The sequence below is a fragment of the Anastrepha ludens genome, chromosome 6 (assembly GCF_028408465.1).
Source record: "Anastrepha ludens isolate Willacy chromosome 6, idAnaLude1.1, whole genome shotgun sequence".
Taxonomy (NCBI): domain Eukaryota; kingdom Metazoa; phylum Arthropoda; class Insecta; order Diptera; family Tephritidae; genus Anastrepha; species Anastrepha ludens.
This window is the reverse complement of record NC_071502.1, coordinates 13,650,199-13,671,944: the sequence shown is the minus strand read 5'-3', so window position 1 is coordinate 13,671,944 and position 21,746 is coordinate 13,650,199. Positions and strand designations below refer to the sequence as shown.

Sequence of the window (21,746 nt, the reverse complement as noted above, 5' to 3'; positions counted from 1 at the left end):
AATTACATTGAGATCAGGTGATTGTGCTGGCGTTTTTACCACATGAGGGCAATTCCATATAAGTCACCGTTGCACTAATTCCGACTTATGCTTCGGATCATTGTCCTGATAGAACCTGAACCTGTCCCGAATGCCTAATTTTTCAGCACTTTGTAGTAAATTATTTTTTAATAAATTCAAATAAAAAGTTTTATCCATAATTTCGTCGATAGAAACCAAGTTTCCGACACCAGCTGTTGACCTGCAGCCCCAAACCATTACATGGCCCCCACCGTGTTTTACTGTACCACGCAGATTCTTCGGATCCAGCTCCGCGTTGGGCTTACGCCAAATGAAAGACTTTCCATCGGAACCAAAGAGGTTGAATTTGCTTTCGTCGGCGAAAATAACGTCATTCCAAATTGTTTGGTCTTTATTAACATGCTTTTCGGCAAACTCCATCCTTAATCTTCTGTTACGCTCATTAACAAACGGTTTGTTTCGAGCTGTACGACCATTGAAATCAGCTTTGCGCAGAATTCTTCTTATTGTTTCAGGATTACATGACTTACCAAGTACTTTTTCAACCTCTTTTGTCAAAGCTGGCGCACTAATTCGTGGGTCTTTTTTAATTTTTCTTAATATCCACCTTTCATCAGCTTCTGTAAAAATTTTGTTTGGAGCTTGGCGGCCTTTGTCAACCACTCTTTTTTCACGAGAAAAGCGTTGAATAATGTACTGTACTGTGGAAGTACTTAAATTTACAATTTCAGCAAGTTTTTTCCACGACTTTCCATTTTTGTAATGCGTAATCACTAATTCGCGCTTTTCAATCGACGTACGACGACCCATCACGGTATTTTTAAATTAAGCTGGACAACTGACTACTTTCAATGTGTAAACTAAATAAGGATATAATCTAATATACTATGCAAAATAAATTTCCTATAATTGCTAACCGGTTTACTGGCGCCGATAACGGTAAAAGTGAACACACGAAATAAGCTGTGACGTCAATTTATCTAGTATTCTGTTTTTGTTATAAATATTCTACTAAAGCAGAAAAAATTTGAATGCATTTATACATGTTTGTAATTAGAAATAATTTATCTTTGATTGTGCATTTAAATTTTTTTTAAAGTAAATCAAATAAAAATAATTTTACAATTCTTTAGTTTAACATACAGCCACACGAAATAGCTGTGAGCCACTGTACATACAAATAAAAAGAGGGTACAGAAACAGAATTTATAGAGGGCTGGTTAGTAATACAATGATAAAGAAAATGGGCCAGACGGTTCTTGAGAAAAATCTATAGGATGATATTTTTGGCATTTCGCAGAAAAGTATCGTAGGTTCCACCATAGAAGTCGAGAACACCATGAAGTGAGTTGACACTGATGGCTATTCTATTGCACGGGCCGTGATAGACGTAGCTTTTGAAAGTAGCGACTGTTTTCAGTATACGACTATTCCTAAGAGTGAGACCAGCCGGGGCAAGCTCGAAGGAGCGTATGCATAGTATGTATACTTATATGAAAAAATTCAATAGCTCCTGTTCTTTGGGGTTTTTGCCCCGAGTAACTCCACATTTTCTATACCCAAATAGTGATTTACACCATTTTCAAACGACTCCCCTGGAGTCGGTTGATGGGTTAGTGCGTACGTTTGTTTAAGTTTGGTACGCCGTAGTTGTTGTTGTTTTGGTACGCCTCTCTACGTATGGTACGTCTTTCTAATCAATGGGGTTTTAGCTGTCGCCCGACCTCCACTTAACTGCTAATTAATTTAGCATGCCCCAATACAAACGTTGTTTAAATCACCCTGGTCACTTAAGAATAATTAAATATTTACATACATTTACTTTCATTTTTATCATATATGCATTATAAACCTATAATACGTTTTACAATATAAAAAAAGTTAATCAACAGACAACTGACACTATTCAAAGTTGAGAAGGTCATTATCATCTTGTCCTTGTTCTCCATCACTTTCACTCAATACAGGTTCGGTCTCCTCTACATCTGCACTTGTTTCCATTTCTGGAACACCTGTGCAATCACGGCATCGCAGTATAAAATGTTTCTGACAGAGTGGCCTTAAGCACTGTTGACATCTTGTTTTAGTTTTTCGTGAAACTTTGCTCGGACATTTCCGACAACGAGTGCGAGTTTTCAAATTCTTAGGCATTAGTTTAACACCGTCTGGCAAGTTTAGTTTTTCGTTGGGTATGGATGCAATAATGCTATCGTTTGTTGTTCCTGTCGTGACACTTGCAAATAACTGATCTATTGGCTCACCCAGAACATCTGAGATTTGTATCTTCTGTGGCAACGTAAGACGATTGGAATGAAGTTGCCGCTTGAGTTGTTGTTGCGTTAGATATAGTCCAAGATGTCGTTGAAAGTCTCGTTGCTTCATACTGCCATCGCTATTCGCAGAAAGTACAAAAAGTATCCAGGCATTTACAACAGCATAGTCAAGAATATTTTGAAAGAAATTCAATGCATAGCAATCTTGATTGGGCTGTGCGGCATGACTAGTTGAATACATACAAACTTTTTCTTGGTAGCTCTGGCTGGTGTTACAACTTAAACTGTACAGATGTTCAACTTTTATTCTATTCGGAATTCCGCTGGTTAATAAGATGCCTAAATTTTGTTGACTGCATATTAAATTAGCAGATTTAGAGTATAACTTTCGTATTGCACTATTTGACGTAAGCTCTTGTGGTATTTCCTTAGCTGTATACGGCAAAATGCCCAGTGCTGACATGTCCATGTCCAACAGTTTATTTGTTAGTTCTATGCTGGTCAGATGTGAAGGAAGTACGATATTTCGTTTGCTACCTTTTATGTCGGATACAAGTCGTAGTACGTCACGGTCTCTATAATCGTCGCCAGCGGGATTTAGAACAGCATTGCACATATATAACGTTTTGACATCGCATATCATTAGTAATCGAGGCGCATCGTTTATATTTGTAAAATTCATCACCACCTCACCCACAGAACAATTTCCGCTGGGTGCATAATATGAACGGCAATTTACTATGAACTTATTCCATATATCAATGACCGCCTGTGACTGCTGTGTCTTTCCTTGTTTTGAGTTTTCGCCAAATCGCATGCATTCCAATATAAACCTAAACCTTTTGAGAGACATTGTAGCGCGAAAGATAGCATTACCTAACTCTAGTGACCATAGTTCATCCAGTGGGCCATTATGAGTTGCATTTCGAAAAATACCACAAAGATATGTAAGTCCTATCCAAGCGCGTAGCTCCACCGCGTCAATCAATCGCTGATGGGGCAACTTAACTTTACGCTCTTTTATAGCTACGTTAGTGTGGTGTACAATTTGGGAAACAATTTGCTCATCCAAGAGCAAACTCCACATTTCGAGTATATTGTTTATTGTATGTGCGGGCCCTTTCCCCTTCGGTTGAAGAAACTCTAAAGCAGAGTCAAAGCTACGGTCAGTTGAAGCCGCGGCCTTATTTGTGCTCCATGTATAGCCATTGCGGCCTTTTACCTCATCTTCAAGCCGTTTTCTCTTGCTAGGGCGACTTGTTGCATTGTCCTCATTGTCATCACTTTCATCAGTCTTTAAAATTTCCGTATCTTGATAAGTACCAACAAAGCTATTTTGAACAAATTTTTCGACATTGCCAAGTAGAGGATCAACGTTGGCATCCAACTCTTCCTTGAAATCTTTGCACCTTGGAAGTATTTCTACTATCGGTTCGATTGCTGTTGTAGCTTCAGGAAAAGTTTTTATAATATCATATTCATCTTCGTCTGAATCAATTGCCTGTTTTATGTTGGCTAGTACTTTCGGCGAAAAACTCATTGTTTTTGATCTGTTGGTAGAATATAATCGTTATCGCACTTTGTAAAATGCAGTATTTTCATTGTACTACTCACTCATGCTCATAAAATTTCCGTTAATCAAATGGGTTAATAGGGATATGCAGGGTTGCAACGAGTTTTTAATTAATATATCAGATATTTTCATTTTAATACATCATCGTGCTAATTTTGAAATAAAAGATACATTTTTAAAAAACAAGTTAATGTCACTTGATAATAAAATTATCTGCAAGAGCAAAAACGTAGTATGAATATTTTTACAACCATGCAGAAAATACAAAGCAAAACAAAACGGCTATTGTGCTTTCTACCTTTGTACAAATTCTTCTACGAATTTGTATACAAAACGAAATTGTAAAGGCGCAAAAGCGAAGCAAATTCCGCTTCGTTCGCTGCTTCGGCTGTCAAATCGGCTATAGCTGGTTGGTCTTTTCGTCTACTTTTTGATTGCATTTCTGGTATTCAATAGAATCGTTTCTTGTATGGTTAACGCAATCGGTGGAAAGTCGTGAACATTTCGGGAATATATAAAACTGTAATAAAAATATATTTTTAAAGTGATTTGCAGAATCCAAAGTCGCAATTCGTTGCTTTGAGTGTACACAATAACAAAATTTGTGCGTTGAAAATGTCAAATTGACATTTTTACCCAGTTGACGGACAAAACTTCATTTTTTCTGCTTTGTGAAAAATTATCGGTATTTTGCTGTCTCTTCTGCTTCTATTTGACAATTGAACGACATTTGAGGTATGAAATATATCGGTGGTGTCAACGTAGTATTTTGGCCATAGATGATATCACTTAGTGCAGCTTGCTATGAATATAATGAATATTAAAGTTTGAAGTGAATTGGATGCTATATAGAAACTGTTGGAAATCCCAAGTTTGGCATTGTACTACCATGTTGCGCAGAAGCTTGTTTCGTCGGTGTGCCTCACCATTGACCTATTTTATTTTGTTGAGAGGGGGCGGGGGTAATATCGGTAAAGGAACAGTGAAGAACATTGGTTATTCATCTAGGCAGGAAATGGTTAGGAAATCATAGCTCCTGTAGCGTACAAAATAGTCTTGTTCCAAGATTGTTAAAAAGAAGTAGCCAAATAGTAGTAACTTCTGAACCATGTAATTATTGTCACATTTATGTTAACATCTGTATGTATGTATATTATATACTTATGTACATACGCATGTAGATAAGAAAGAATTTTCCAATGACTTTTCAATCGCCTCACATATTTCGCATCAATTCTTTCGTTTCCGCCATTTTGACAACAGCCACAAAAAAATGAGAAGTAAATTTTGTAGACCTGTTTACCCTTTCTTACTGAGAGGGGCTCCATGCGTCACTAGTATTGCGCTTTCACTCTTGCTTGTGGTGGGAATTGACTGAAGTGTCAAGCATCGTTCGGGCGAATGACAACTGTCAAACGCGTGCATAAGTTCTTGCTTCCTTGAAGTTTTTAGCAGGAAAAAAATTTTGAAGTTTAATTAATCAAAAATCGCAGAAAAATTGACGTTTTGTTTTTTGTTTACAAATGATTGTCAAAAGCCACTGGAGCCGGAAAACTACTGTGCACAATAGGCCCAAGGCTGGAACAATCTAGGAAAGCGATTGGGTGCATCCAAGCAACTATTGACTTGCGATTGAAAAGGCAACTTTGTTAAAAAATCCACTTTATGAAAATAATTAAATTGTATTTAAGCGAAAAAACACTTGAATAGTAACATATCAGTCAGATAGCAGCCGTTTGGCGCACATTTCAATTTTGACTAAAATTGAATATTTCACTTTTTGATTTTTGAAGACATTAATTTGTCGCTTGGGAGCAACCATTTTATTAAACAAAAAAACATTGTTAGTGCATCTGCTTTATTTCAAATACAACTAAAGTTTATGGATAAAATACATTCGGCAAAAAGGGATACTTATTCGAAAATCTTTTGTTTGCAGGTTTACCAGTTGGACCGTTTTATATAAAACGTGAATAAGCACGTTTGAGCCATTAGCTTCAATGATACTGTGGTATCGATTTTGTTAATTACGGGGAAAATACATATTCACAAATAGTTTCTAAAAATGCTTTCGCCGGACACGTTGCACCACGAAGAAGTCAATCTGGCGCTGGACAGACAGGTGCGCCAAGACATACAAGATATGGCACAGGAGGCGCAAATTCAAGCACAAATTATAGAGCACGAAGGTATGTAAATATTCTTGATAAATACCATTTAGATAACGTAACGAAAAGCTTTATAATATATTACATATATGTATGTATGTTTATATACTTGAGAACTCAAAAAGTGTGCACTGCGTTCGGTATATGCTTCTTTACTAAATATTAGTATCCAACAGTTTACTTTGATAAGAGGCAGCAAGCAGTGTTGGCATTACCTCAAAGAGGAATATCACAATATAAGATGGGTGGCGCTTGTCACCACCACTGGAGATGTCAAATTTTGTAATTTGACATAAAATGTCATTTTCACTTAAAGTCGAAATCAATACACAATTGCCACTATATTTACATGCCATTTGAGGTTGTTGATTTCGTGAAGAGTGACTTGTTACACAAAAAACGGTGCCAGTTAGGTTGGTGGTTATATTGTTTAAAGCACGTACAAAAAAAACGCCCTATTATTTATTGAAAGCTCGAAAATTATGTTAAAAGTATAAGTTATGGAAACATGATTATATTTTTATTTTCATTTTCTAGCGCGCGATCGTTTTCAATCCACATCAAGCGTTGAGGAAGATGGGCATGAGGATATTGACCACGACGGCGTTACAGTGCTGGGTGTCGTTGAGGCGGATGATGATGACGATGGCGATCATCATGAAACCATTGTTGAAGAAGACTTGACCGAACATGATTTGTCCGATATGCAAGATGTTAAAGATTTCAAGGACATACTAATGGAGTCCAGTGACGCCAATGCGGACACTTCATCAATGCGTAAGCGACGTGGCAATTTGCCGAAACAATCAGTGAAGATTTTGAAACGTTGGTTGTATGAACATCGTTACAATGCATATCCAAGTGATGCAGAAAAGTTTACGCTCTCACAAGAGGCGGATTTAACTGTGCTACAGGTGAGTTACTAAAAAAAAAAAAAATTATTAAATCTGAATCTAAATTGGCGGCCGCCGTAGCCGAATGGGTTGGTGCGTGATTTCCATTCGGAATTCACAGAGAGAACGTTAGTTCGAATCTCGGTGAAACACCAAAATTAAGAAATACATTTTTCTAATAGCGGTCGCCCCTCGGCAGGCAATGGCAAACCTCCGAGTGTTTTCTGCCATGAAAAAGCTCCTCATAAAAAAAATATCTGCCGTGCGGAGTCGGCTTGAAACTGTAGGTCCCTCCATTTGTGGAACAACATCAAGACGCACACCACAAATAGGTGGAGGAGCTCGGCCAAACACCCAAAAAGGGTGTACGCGCCAATTATATATATATATAAATCTAAAATAAATTATTAAATCGATAGCATAAAAGTTGTAATGTTTTTAAAATTTCTTGTACACATATTTTTTTTTTCATTGAAAAAGGTTTGTAATTGGTTCATTAACGCACGCCGACGTATACTGCCCGAAATGATACGCCGAGAAGGCAATGATCCGTTGCATTTTACGATTTCAAGACGTGGCAAAAAACTCAACACATCTATAAACTCATCAAACAGTCTTAGTACGTCTGGTATTGTACCAAATCCTATTACTGGCAGTCCAGCTTCGGAAGTGGTAAGCGAATGTTGTGCATGCAAATTTGTCAAACTTAACTAAAATATATTATTTATTCAGATCGTTGGCGCCACAGAGGAAGTGGAAGGCGATGAGGTACATGATGGTGTGGCAAATGTGCTTACAGCCTTAGGTCATTTTGTGCAAACGCCAGGCGGCCACATGGTTAAAGTCGAGCCGGATATGGATTACGATGATAGCGTAATTTACAGGTATAAAACACTCTTAATTTCACTCTCATCCAAACCAAATATTCTCTATTAATTTGCTGTATTCAATTTGTTGGACCATTTCCTAACACTTACATATCCTCCACATACTAACGCCATCCATTAATGTTTATAAAATATTGCGTTTATTTCCACTGTTCATCAATCAATCGAATTGTCCAAACATAATCATGTATGCAGGTGGCAACAGGCGATTGCCGCCAATCCACAGGGCTTTCAAAATTTACATCCGCAAATTCAAGCGAAAATTTTGGCAAAGATTCAAGCAGCTAAACAAAGGCAAGCAGCGACAGCTGCCGCCGCTACAATGCAACAAATGCAACAGCCCTCATATAGTACAAGCCCTCATATAATGCAAGATCCGAATAGTGCTGCTGTTGCGGGTGTGTCAGCTACTACTCTACCATCTTCAAGCAACTCTGGCGCGGCTGTCGCACATTATACCAATAATACGAAATATTTCTATTCGCAGACACTCAATCAAATTTTTCACATCCAGAATAGTATGCCGCCTTCGAAGAGTTCACATTTTAATGCGTTGAGGTAGAGGGACGATTCTCTTTTGTTATTCTTGTAGGGTTGATTTTTGCCGTCCGTGAGATTGATTGATTATTAGCGTATCATTTTGCTTTGAATTTGCTTCATTTATCTGTTTGAATAATTTTTTTTTTGTTTTTTCACCTTAATATTTCTAATTTACGTAATAGTTTGTATTTTGCACGAACAGTAAGTAATATGAAATAATTTTTCATTTTTTAATTTTTGCAGATCTGAGGATGATAGTGTAAACGAATATGATTCATGCGAGCCACAGAGTGAAGAGGAGGGCAAATTCGAAAGCTCAGACGCTTGGCAAAGTGTTATGAAGTAAGTTAACTATTCTAAATACGCCGCTAACTACACCTTTTGCTGAAAGGAAATCAAATGTAAAATTTTAGTTTATTTTTGATTACCATTTTAATTTATTAGATGGTCTCCCTTTTCTGTTGGTTCTTGTATTTGGAGTTTGATATTGGGTTGTCCGGAAAGTAATTGCCGATTTTACATATAGACGGCGTTGATAATTGTTTTGAACCGCTCGTGACTATTTATTTAAATTTTTTCTTTTGACAGTTATTAGCTGTCCATTGTTTATATTTGTTTGTTTGCCGTCAATTTTAAAATGGAGCCCACAAAAGGGCATTGTCGTCATATTTTACTTTATTATTTCCATAAAGGAAAAAAGCGCAGCGAAGGTTGCTAAAAAGTTGCGTGATTTGTATGGTGAAAGGTGATAAAGCCTTAAAAGAACGACAGTGTCGAAATTGGTTTATCAAATTCTGTTCTGGAGGTTTTTCACTTAAAGATGAGTCACGTTCAGGTCGGCAAAGTGATGTCGATGAAGACGTTATCAAGGTTTTAATCGAATTAGATCGTCATGTAACTTTGCGTGAGATTGGAGAGAAGTTTAATATATCAAAATCAACCGTTCATGAGCATATAAAATGTCTTGGACTGGTAAAAAAGCTTGATATTTGGATAACACAAGAATTGAAAGAAATTCATTTAACAAACCGAATCAACGCTTGTGATATGCATCTTAAACGCAATGAAGTCGATCCCTTTTTGAAGCGGTGATGAAAAATGGATTGTTTACAATAACGTCAATCGAAAACGATCATGGGCCAAGCATGATGAAACGCCACACACCACTTCAAAGGCTGATCCACTCATCTAAAACCCCTCTCCCTCTGGACCCAACCCGTCATAACAGCTAGTTTCCTGGGCCTACCGTTAGATGAGCTAGACGAAGACGACCGGTGATTACGCTACACTGGCAGGGCAAAGGTACTGCTACAACAACAACTTCAAAGGCTGATATTCACCAAAAGAAGATTATGCTGCCAGTTTGGTGGGACTGGAAGGGTGTGGTATATTTTGAGCTGCTTCAGAGGAACCAAACGTTTAATTCGGATGTTTACTGGTTGGACAAATTGATTACAGCCATCAACGAGAAGCGACCAGAATTGATCGGTCCTAAAGGTTTCATATTTCATCAGGACAACGCTAGACCGCATACATTTTTGGTCACTCGCGCCAAAAACTGAGAGAGCTTGGCTGGGAACTTTTGATGCATCCACCATATAGCCTGACCTGGCACCATCGGACTACCATTTGTTTCGGTCTTTGCAGAACTCTTTAAATGGTAAAACTTGCGACAATGACGAGGCTATAAAATCGCACTTGGTTCAGTTTTTTGCAAATAAAGACCAGAAGTTCTATGAGCGCGGAATAATGAATTTGCCGGAATGATGGCAAAAGGTTATCCAACAAAATGGAAAATATATAATTGATTTAAGTTCATTCTAAGTTTTGAAAAAATGTATTTACTTTCTTTTAAAAAATCGACAATTTCTTTCCGGACAGCCCAATTGTTACGTTTTAATTTTTGTTTCTTTTGCACGTTGCTTTATGCAAAAAGGTGTAGTTATTTTCCATTTACTCTTATATTCTTTTCATGCTTATACTTCTTTTAAATTTAATTTTTTTCTATTTTTTCACTGAATATGATTTTTCTCGAAAAATTGCGTTTTTCACACGTTTTTGGTCTACAACCTATGATTTGCCTTTAAATTTTTCAACGTTATTACCACTACTACTGCTATATCACTACCGCAAACATATGTTATCCAAATACCCTACACGCCACACGGAACCACGCCCTCATTCCGAAAAAAAAAACCTCTCCACCATTGTATTTGTGCGTTGTTGTCCGCCTTAAATTAACCATCTACCACTTGGTTTAAAATCATTCTGATCCATTTCGTTTGTTCGCTCTACTTTATACTGAAATGTATGCGTACAAATATTTCGTCTATTGAACGTTTCTTTTTGCGGGACTGTTTTCAGTACCGAGGAAGTAACGACCTCTAGTCCAACAGCAACGAATAACACCTACTGGACGACAGCATCGCATCCGCATACGACGACAGCGCAGTCGCATGTGATAGGCGCGACCACCGGATCGACCACAACGGGTGCTATTGGTGAGTACATGACAACAACCGAGTGTTTAACACATTCCCGCCGGCGACCGAATTTGTTGTTCTCGGCATCTGGCGGTTCTGTAACCGCAAGATTGTTTCATCGGACGACGCTGTTGTAACTGTAATTGCATATCGCTCAGTGAGAGCTGCCGACTATGTCTGCGTTAGATGTAAACTATGTCCCTCCTTTTTGCTCAGACAATCGTTACCAGCATTCTCAGAAAAGCGGCCGATGAGACAATTGTGTATGTACCGCCAATGGTACAAGCCGTCCAATGGAACAGGCCTCAATGTACCACTAGTGTGGTACATGTCGGCGGGAACGTGTTAAAACGTCAGAGATTTAGAATGTGCCAGCATTTGAAAATTTGTCTTCAAATATTTTGCTTAACAGGCAACAATGTGATAGCTGCTGCTAATGTGAACGCGCTGGTGACACCCGTTGAATTGACAGCTGAAGCTGGTGTTACAGTTGGTGCCGAAGCCACGGTGGTAACGTCGGGAGCCTCGAATTTGGTCAATAATAACAATAATAGTGCGAGCGCCACCAATAACAATGCGATTACGTCATCTGTACAAGTCATACATCCTGGTAGTCATTTGGTGAAAGGTTTGTGTGCATGCCATTGTTTTTGATGAAGTCACTGTGTTAATTATTTGTTTAAATTGCTTTATAGGCGTTATACGTGACGATAAAGATAAATTCAAATGTCTGTACCTGCTGGTGGAGACGGCAGTTGCCGTACGCCAACGTGAAAAGGAACACGAAGATGAGGATGTGCATGTGCTAGGCAATTAATAGAAACTGAAAATTAAATCAATTCTTACAGACACATGCAAATTTGCTTGCATGGAGCTTAAAAAGTGGAGAAATTAGTTTTGAAGCTGCGCTAGAATACGCAAAATATTGATTGCTCGCTTAATATGGGAGAAAACTCTGAACTTTTGATCATTTCTTAATAATGACGTGTGTGTGTAACAAGTGCTAGTAGTTTATTTTAGTTACTAAAAACAATTTTTCATACCTATGCCTTAAACCAAGGCGGTGGTGGTGACACTAGACCAACAACAATGTTTTGTACGTTTGCTTGTCACGGCAAAGTATTGGAAAAGTAGATGAACAAAAAATTAATACGCCTTGTTTTATGCTGTGCTGACAGCCATAGGGAGACGGCGAAAGAACAAAAGAAAAAAAGAAACAAATCAGCTGATGTTCCAACACCACCTTTAATAGAGTTTCGCCTTGCCTTAAATGCGCCGAATGCGGTGAATATGCAACACTTCTTTAACTTTAAAACTTTCAATCTTCAATTATCCAAATAGTTATTTCATCTTCATTTAGACTCAAAAATGCATTAATTGTTAAATGTTCAACATGAATTCTATTAAATGCGTATTATAATATTTTTAACTGAAAAAATTAATATCTGTGTTTTGCGCTAGGGTTTTTGTAGGTAATCATATATATATAGAAATTTGCGAGTTTTGATGGAAAGTTCCAAGTGAAAGATTGCTAGCTTATAAAAACTCGCTGTTTTTTTTTTGTGACTAAAATACGAAAAGCCAAATTAAGGCGTTTTCAATCTTTTTTTTCAAAATAATGGATTCAACTTAACAGTTACAATGTGCGGAGTATCGTTGCCTTGAGAAAACCTGCGCTTGAAACGTTTCGTATGCAAAAGAGAATATCACTTACTGTTACAACAATAACAACAACAATCACTTATTATAAAGAAGAGCCTTTTGAAAAACAAACAAACAAACAAAAACCGTAGGCAGTTAAAAGAATTGCGACAATGCTGCCCAGTGCGCACTGAGTAGTTAAGGGGGAGCCTGGTTTATGAGGTCTAAAAATTGCATCTATTTGCGATTTTTTTTAAGGAAAAAATTAATTTAGCACTGCAAAGTTTTTTCTATCTTTTAATGAACATTTAAAAAGTATAAAAAATTTTTGTACTGGTTAAAATGAGTTGAAAAAAATGTTTAACATAGAAATTAGTAGAGCGCTGCAACGCTGGAGCTTCCAACTGGCGTACAAGATACAGCTCGTAATTATTATCTAAAGCAAAAAATTCAAATGGATTTCTAATTATCATGATTTTTTATTCTAGATGAACTAAGAAAACTGAGAGAAATTCCAAAATTTCAACTTTTTGGAGGTTTTAAAGAAAAAAATGCCTTTCTATAAAAAAAATTCACTTCAACTTGGTATAAAAATCTTGAAAAAATTTTTTTTTATCTATGTTGTTAGTTCAAATAGAAGAGAATTTAATACTGAAGGGAACAAGCTATGATTCATTTCAAAAGGTTCATTAGTTTTTTTTCATTCATGTACGCCAATTCAAAGAAATCATAAAAATGAAAAGTCGAGAAAAGAAGATAAAGTTTTTACTAGAGCTGTCCGGTCACAGCGTAACTACCTAACGCTCGCCTACCTTTGGCTTTGTATCTACGGATATATTGAGAGTTAGGCTCTGTAACTTTGTGTGAATATTCTGAAATATATTAGAAATCGCTTAAAACGAAAAAAAATGATTTTTTTGACCTTATAAACCAGGCTCGCTCCTTAAATATGATTTGAGTTTGTCATTAATAAGTTTTCAAATCTCTTGAAGTAACAGTACATAAAAATGTTGATCTGCACGTGCCCTAAAATATTCCCTAAATACATTTCATACGTATTGCGCGCGCTTGCCACTTGAACTTTCTAAATAATCAATTCAATCGTGGATTTTCAATAAATCTCTATAAAGAATTTGTGTTTCAAAAGCAATTAGACTCAATGCGCTGCCAAAAGTAGCCTATGAGTTGAAAAAAATTTTTGAAACGTTTGCTGCCGCTGTGTTGTGGCTTCAAAAATCTCAGAAATTTTGCAAACAATTTAAATAACCAAAATAAACGTGTAAAAACTGCGTGACTGCGGCAACTGCAATTGCGAAAAAGTTTTTATACGCTTTTCATATTAAGTTTTAACATTTTAGCATAAAATATACGACATAACATAAATAAACGGCCAATTTTTCCCCATTTACCGTTTTTTCAAAAATTCATTTTAAAACAAACGCCTTCTTCTAAAATGAAATATATGCAAATTACAAATTAAACCAAGAACAAAAAAAAATAAATAATAAAAGTAATAATAAGAACACCTACACACATAAAAGTATAATATTCAAGAAATTTTACTTACAAATTAGTTTGATAAGAAATTTATTTAAGCGCATACATTTGTAAAATAAATTAAATGCCGGCTAACTTAGCGCAGTTACAAAAACAAAAACTGCACTTGTTTAAATAAAATATATATATATTTAAAAAAAATATATATATAAAAATATATATGCATAATTCTAGTGCGTTTCGTAAATAAAAAATAAGGAAATAATAACTTTTTGTACTGTACCAACCAACAACTAAGCAACTAAGCGTAGTTATTAAGGCTTCTTTGATTGCTAATTTTCGATTCAATCAACTTTCAGTTCTATGTCATAGATATAGAGATACATTTTTCTACAATTCTTTATTTCGATTTGTGTGCATGATGACGTCCATTAGTGGAAAAATTTAATTTCGCATTGCAAAACCTGCTATTGAAATTTAGCAATCAAACTATAAATTTATTACCTAAAATTAATTTAAAAAATATGATACAAAAATAAATATCCAAAATTGTTAATCATAAAATCAATGCATATATACAAAAAACAACAAAAAAATCGAAATTGAGAATTGAAATAAAATTTTAAAAGAAAATACAATATGCCAGCTTTTAATTATTCTTGAAATTTATATGAAAATTTGTTGATGACTGCAACATGCACCCATAGTCAAAAATATTTACACAAAAGTATTCACAATGTTCACCAGAATGCCTTTGTTTGTTGTTGTTAAGCAACACTATTGAAAAATGTTTTTGTTGTTGTTGAAATATTTACAGTATGCTAAGATAACTGGTGCAAATTGAAATGCAACAACAGAGTATATTTCACATTAAAGCAAGCGCTTGATTTTATGCGAAATTACAGCTTTGTGTAAATACTTTTGACTATCGCTGTCGTGAAGCTGCCCAAGAAAGGCGACCTGCGTGACTACGGCAATTGACAAGGAATAACCCTACTTAACACCATCTACAATATTGTAGCCGTGATCATACAAAGCAGGCTCAAAGATATCGAACGCTCCTTAAGAGAGAGCAAGCTCGCTTTCGCCCTCACCGAAGCTGTGTTAACCAAGCCAACACACTTCGGATTATAGCAGACCAATCAGTTGAGTGGCGCTCCCCGCTTTACATGCTGTTCGTAGACTTTAAGAAGGCGTTCGACACTCTTAAACGAGACGCAATATGGCTGGCACTGAGTAGAAAGGGAGTTCCCGCCAAGATAATCCGTCTCATCTAAGCCACCTACGAGAACTCTGAACAGGCAGTGCTTCCCAAAGGCGATATCAGCGATTCATTCACTACCAACGCAGGTGTAAGGCAAGGTTGTCCCCTGTCGACCCTTCTTTTCGCCATCGTCCTTGATGACCCCGTACACAAAAGGCATCGTATGGAGTTTCACCAGACATCTTGAGGTCCCAGACTTCGCCGATGACATCTGCCTTCTCTCTCACAAACTCTCTGACATGCCACCGAAGGTGGACAAACTAGTAGCGCTGGCCCGCCCTGTCGAACTGGAGGTCAATATCGCCAAGACCAAGGCTATGAGAGTTAACCACAATAACGCAATGCGGATGCCCGGTGGAATTCGTCGAAAGCTTCTGCTACCTCGGCTGCATCATCACAACAGATTGTGGAGCAGATGAAGATGTCAACTGCAGGCTAAACAAAGCAAGGGCGGCATTCGGGCGAATGCATACAGTAAGGGGGAGTTCGCAAATCTCCAGGCGCACTAAACTACGAATATTTGGCTCATGCGTGAAGTCCGTATTCTTGCACGGAAGCGAAACATGGCTGGTCTCTAACACGATCACATAGAGACTACAATCCTTCATCAGCAAATGCCTCCGCATCATCTGCAGAATATTTTGGCCAAACACCATCAGTAACGACGCACTGTGGAGATTAACGAACGAGGGACCCATCCTTAGGTAAATAAAACGCAGAAAGTGCGATCAAACGCAGATAGCATCACGAGAATGGCACTGGACGGGAACCCGCAAGAGAGCAGAGGTCGCAGTCGACAAAAAACACTTGGAAAATGTTGATGTTGCGCGAACTGGCAGATGCCGACATTTCATGGGCAACAGCACAGAACCGTGTCCGATGGAAGAGCCTGGTTGTTGTTGTTGTTTTAACAGCATAGTTTGCCCTGTCAGTGTAGGTATATCATCGGTCGTCTTCGTCTAGCTCATCTAGGGGTAGGCCCAGGAAACATGCTGTTTCGACGGGTTGGGTCCAGAGGGAGAGGGGGGTTAGATGAGTCTGATTAAGGGGGCATGTGAAGAGGTGGTTAGTGTCGTGCGGGGTACCTTCACATGCCGGACATGTGTTTGGTATGTCGGGGTCAATTCTGGATAAGTAGGAGTTTAACCTGCTACAATATCCAGAACGTAATTGTGCCAATGTTACACGAGTCTCACGGGGAAGCTGAAGCTCTTCATCTGCGATAGGTGGTGGTTGGACTCCGATTACGGCATTCACAGTACGGGAGTTCATGAAGGTGGTAACGGTCTCCCGGTGAATGTCGTTTATTGACTATCTGAATACTGTCCGGTCTAGTAGGTTTCGGTCAGTTTTGTCCTGGAGTTCGTCAGCGTAGTCGAGGAGGTGTCTCCTGACGTGCCTGGGAGGCGGCTCAGGCTCAAGCAGGTGTCTGCAGGGGTGAAACCTGCGGTAACACCCCAGCAGGAACTGCTTGCTGAGCAATTTGTTGTGCTCCGCGACTGGGAGCATTTGTGCCTCGTTGTGCAGGTGTTGTATAGGTGACATCAGGAGGCACCCGGTCGCTGTCCGAATGGCGGTATTCTGACATGTCTGAAGCTTTGTTCACTGCGAATCACTAGTACCAGGCGACCAGACAGGCGCAGCATAGTTTAGAACCGGCCGGCCAATTGCCTTAAATGTTGAAAGCAACAGTTCTTTGTCTTTGCCCCAAGTGCTGCCGGCCAGCGATTTGAGGACCTTGTTGCGATTTTGGACTTTAGTGGCAATTCCGGTTGTATGCGCAGAGAAGGAGAGCAAGCTGTCAAAGGTTACACCCAAAATTTTGGGGTTATTCACAGTCGGTATTGGTGTGTCGTCGACTTTTACCTTAAGGGACAGCTTGACCTCCTTTGTCCAGGTGGTGAAAAGGGTCGCCGTGGACTTGGTGGGGGAAAGTTGGAGATTCCTCGCAGTGAAAAAGCGAGAAAGGTCGGTGAGGTAGTTGTTCACTTTGGAACACAGGCCATCGATGTCATTGGCCGACGCCATTATCGTGCAATCGTCAGCGTATGAGATCAGGGAAACTCCCGCTGGTGGTTGGGGGAGCTTCGAGATGTAGAAGTTAAAAAGCAAGGGTGAAAGGAGGTCCTATGCTCTCGAGAGGAGTGATTATGGAAGCAAAAAAAAAATGGCTGTAGATTAAGAGGGATTTACACGTTTTTCATTTTGTACTCAATTTGTACTTGACTGACTTGAAAACTGTGAACGAATTTTTCAAATATTGTGAAGCTAAATTAGAATTATTCAAACTTTAAGGAGGGCAAGCTCCTCCAGCCCTTTCAAATTTTCTATTGTTTTTTTTTTTTTTGCTTTAAAAATTCATTTACAATCTAAAGAATATCATTTGAATGATTCAAGCTTATTAGAAAGTCTAAAAAGCCCCTATAAAGTCAGTTAAATGATGAGCGTCGAACGAAAGATGAGTGAGAAGGAAAACTTTAATCGAATATAACTCAAAAACTAATCAAGATATAAATTTAAAGTTTTACAGCGATATTCTTTAACATATTGGCCTTTGCATGAACCTTAAATTTATATAAATTTATAAAAAAAGTGTAATTTTTTTCCTTTTCACTTCAAATTTTCATTTTTGTTTTGTTTGGCTAAAATTAGGTAAGTGCAAAGCGGAATGATGAAAATTTTTTGTCTGGTTCATTCAGTTGATTACAAGTGGCTGTACATTCCACAGCTCAAATTTGGGGGTATTCTAGTGTAAAGGCATGAATTTCGTCCGGTTTTTGAAGCGAATCAAAAAAAAATGTTTACTATCCATTTATTTATTATTTGTTTATCGAATACATTAAAAATTAACCTAAAAGAAATTAAATCGACAAAATTATGCGCAGTCAAAGTAGGGGGTCCAAAAAAACAAAGAGAGTGTCCTGGCGTGCATGATTCCAACCCTCCTGGTGATCTCAAAAATAAAAACCAAATGGATTCTTAATTATTATAGATGCCGCTATCAAATGTGCCTTGGACAAGTTAAACAACTTTTTTTCTCACAATATGGCGGCTGTTTGAAAAAAAAAATATTTTTTCAACAATTCCATTTTTTTTAAATACTAAATAAAAAGTTATAGTTTCGAGCTAGGGTCATCTGATGAAGGAATGTATAAAGAACATCTCCCCAAACTTGTAGCAAATCGGTCCATTAGAACTCGAGATATCCATAGCGCCAGCTCGAAAAAAGTAGTTTTGAGAAAAACGCGTTCAAAGTTTTCAGACAAGACGGATTGCAACCAATGATATGTGACCAAAAAGGCTATAACTCATGAAATAATAGGAATTTTAATAAATCCTCTTAATGACGTATTCTTAAATGTCTAAACTTTGAAAATAGGAAAAAAAATTTCGATTTTTTCAAAATTCTACACTAGAAACCCCCCTTAAGGGAGCCTCGGTTGAGCTACGTTTATTTAAAATTATAAAAAAGTAAACTTTCTTTTTTTTAATTAAATTAAAATTTAATAAAATAAAATTAAAAAAAAATGTTCCTAAACATGTCATTGAAACTACCATATTAGTTTTGCTTTTTATTAATATACAATTAAAATTAAAAATAGTTTTTTTAATTAAAAAAAAAACCAAAAAATATATTTTTTTTATAATTTTAAATAAATGTTTTTTTTTTGTATTTCAGTTTGAATTTAATTAAAAAAAGGTTTACAATTTTAATTTAAAATAAAAAAACTTGTTTTTTAAATTTTAACTTAATTTAAAATAAAAAAAAATATTTTTTTTAATAAAGTTTTTTTTTATTTTAAATTAAGTTAAAATTTAAAAAACAATAAATTTAATTAAATTAAGATTTAAAAAACAGAAAAGAAAAAATGTTTTTGAAAACGTCATTAAAAAAGTTTTTTTTGGGGTTTTTTTAATTTTAAATTTATTAAATTAAAAAGAAAATGTTTTTTGTTCGTTTGATGGTTGTATTTAAAAACAAACAAAAAATTTATAATATTAAATAAATGTTTTTGTTTTGGCTTTTAAATTTTAATTTAATTTAAAAAAAAAGTTTGAAAATTTTAAAAAATATAAAGTTCTTTTTTTAATTAAATTTAAATTAAAAAAACAGAAAAAGTTTTAAATAGATATTTTACTAAAACTTGGAACAAAAGACGTTCGGTTGTTGGTCGGTATTATTACAGGACACAATCCATGGGGTCAGCATATGACCACCATTTGAATCATTGAGGAACCGATTTGCCTGTCTTGCTGAGAGGAGGCAGATAGTGTTGAGCATTTTCTCTATGAGTGTCCTGCCTTTGCTGGAGGTACGAATTTTAGGTTCCGATGCCATGAGAATGCGAAATATTCGTTCTCTCCAACAGGAGGATATTTTCAGATTTGCCAAAGAATATGGAAATTTCGCACAGGTTTAGCTCTACCTCTATGTCTCTATTCTATCTTATCTCTTTCTTTCTGTTACTTCTCTCCATTCTCCTATCCTCGTTGACTATCTCCCGTTTACTTTTCAGAGATTTAAATACAATGGACGTTTTATTCGGAGTATTTTAGAGGTACCAAATCTCTCGGTGCTTCTTGGTTCGATAAAAAAAAAATACCATGAAAGGTAGTAAGAGTATAAAGAACTAGGTAACTAGGCACGTACAGATGTCAGTCATATCAATTCTCTTTGTTGTAAACAAAATAGCGCGGTTTTGATTTGACGCCTCTCATTAGGCGATGGACGTCAATTTTTGTTTCGTTCCCACGACAGTCGGTTCTACGTTACCGGAACGACCCGGATTTATATCCGGCCAAGGACTGTCACTGTATGGGGATTGTTTATGCTGCTACAACAACAGCAACAAGAGGTTTTGTTACGGTATCTGCTGCTCTCTGCCAATTCGTTTTAAACTGCTGTTCATTTTTAATTTTTTTTTTTTATTTTTAGGAATTTTCTTTTAACAATTGCCCAATATTTTTCAATGGGTCGCAATTGTAGACACTTTGGTCGGATGTGATTCTTTTGGACAATATTTACCGCGTGATTTGCATTCCAGTTCATGGCAGACGGCTGTAATGGTACGATGCTAGATTGGACCAGAGCAGAACTAAGCCTTTATGTTGTTTTACGAATGGCAGCAAACGTTTTTGTCAACACTGTTTCAAATAAATTTCTTGATTTTTAGTGCCCGTTTTGCTTTTCATATCACACTGGCAGTTGGCTTGACAAACCAAATATTTTTTAGTGCACTTTCTTCAACATTTTTAGCTAAAATCATCTGGAACTCTTCCGCTCTTCGCTGCAGTATGAAATTCAGCGCCCTGAATCTGCTTAAAGTCGACTTTGACTTATGTTTCATGGACATATGGACCTGATTTGTAGCATCTCGAAGTAAAGGGCAAGGTTTTTTTGAAATAATGACACCACTTCTTTGGCTTTCGACTGGGGCACAAATCCTTTATTTCTTTCACATCCAGGTCTCGTTCCACCAACAAGGTTTTGTTAAACTTTTTTAACACATAAGTTAGCGCACTTTTCGGACAATTTAAAATTTCTGTTATGCCATTGTGCGACAAATGACCATTTTCTTGCTTTTTGCGCACAATTTTCTCCGCAAGCTCACATCTAACCGAACAAATTTTGAAGAATGCGTAGAAGTTGCGAAAAGTGAATACGCCAAATTAATAGTGACAACAAACACTATAAATATGTGTACTATTTTTTATTTACCGTTAATTTTACGCAAGTGATGAGTGAACACAGTCGACTAGTTTTCTACCTGTCCATTCTTTAATTCATTCTTACTTCTTTTTAATTGATTTTATTTTGCTTTTTCTAAATTTATTTTATGAATTCCATGCCGGTTGAACAAATTAAGTAATTTTTTTATTTATTTGTCGATATTAGAAGAACTCTATATCACGGACACACACACTTTGCTTTATTTTATTGTATTTTATTTTATTTTTTTTTACTTTATTTTATTTCATTTTATCTTTTTTTATTTTAAATTTTCTTATTTATTTTTATTTATTTTAATTTAATTTAATGGAATTTAATTTAATTTAAGGGGACAGATACCGGCCATATTTTCCCGGATTTTCATTCAAATTATTTAAAATGAAGAAGTCAATACAGTTTTTTTCAAAATTGGCATACAGTTTATTTATACATTAAAATGATATAAACTTTTTTTTTTATATTTTAATCACTTAAAATGGCGGATGTACACTCAATTCTTCCAGGAAGGTCGCAGCGGGGCTTCTCAATCGGCGGGCATTGTAGCATCGGCGTCAGTGACCTGAATAAAACCTAAAAAAACAAAGATTAGTTTGTTTATTAATGTCAAAATTTCTATATGAATTAAACAAAAATGGAAAAAAAATTCGCGGAATAAAATGCTTAAAAAAAATGAATTTTCAGGCGAATTTTCCTACAATTTGTGCTTCGAAAAAATTAAATTTTCGAAAAATTTTCGAATTGTAAATTCACATAGAAAGTAATATCATAAAAAAGA

At 36.5% G+C, this 21,746-nt stretch overlaps 2 protein-coding genes across 4 annotated transcripts; one reads left to right on the top strand and one right to left on the bottom strand.

Annotated features, from left to right (window-relative positions):
• Window positions 1–1,828: 1,828 nt before the first annotated feature.
• On the bottom strand, window positions 1,829–4,257 carry LOC128868774 (uncharacterized). Its single transcript, XM_054111254.1, has 3 exons — window positions 4,166–4,257; window positions 3,909–4,016; window positions 1,829–3,844 (listed from the first exon to the last, which is right to left on the bottom strand). Exon 3 carries the CDS (start codon window positions 3,832–3,834, stop codon window positions 1,924–1,926), a length of 1,911 nt encoding a protein of 636 aa, XP_053967229.1. The 5' UTR covers window positions 3,835–3,844; window positions 3,909–4,016; window positions 4,166–4,257; the 3' UTR covers window positions 1,829–1,923.
• Window positions 4,258–4,512: 255 nt separating this feature from the next.
• Window positions 4,513–14,614, top strand: LOC128868775 (uncharacterized). Of its 3 annotated transcripts, none has more exons than XM_054111257.1 (9): window positions 4,513–4,602; window positions 5,807–6,056; window positions 6,573–6,949; window positions 7,409–7,600; window positions 7,661–7,812; window positions 8,599–8,697; window positions 10,720–10,856; window positions 11,251–11,466; window positions 11,534–14,614. In XM_054111257.1, the coding sequence occupies exons 2-9, from the start codon at window positions 5,933–5,935 to the stop codon at window positions 11,653–11,655; spliced, it is 1,419 nt and encodes a 472-aa protein (XP_053967232.1). In that variant the 5' UTR covers window positions 4,513–4,602; window positions 5,807–5,932; the 3' UTR covers window positions 11,656–14,614. The 3 variants fall into 3 exon arrangements, with proteins under 3 accessions (XP_053967232.1, XP_053967230.1, XP_053967231.1); XM_054111255.1 differs by having other exon boundaries at window positions 8,599–8,698; window positions 10,709–10,856; XM_054111256.1 differs by lacking the exon at window positions 4,513–4,602 and adding an exon at window positions 5,532–5,710 and having other exon boundaries at window positions 8,599–8,698; window positions 10,709–10,856.
• Window positions 14,615–21,746: the final 7,132 nt, after the last annotated feature.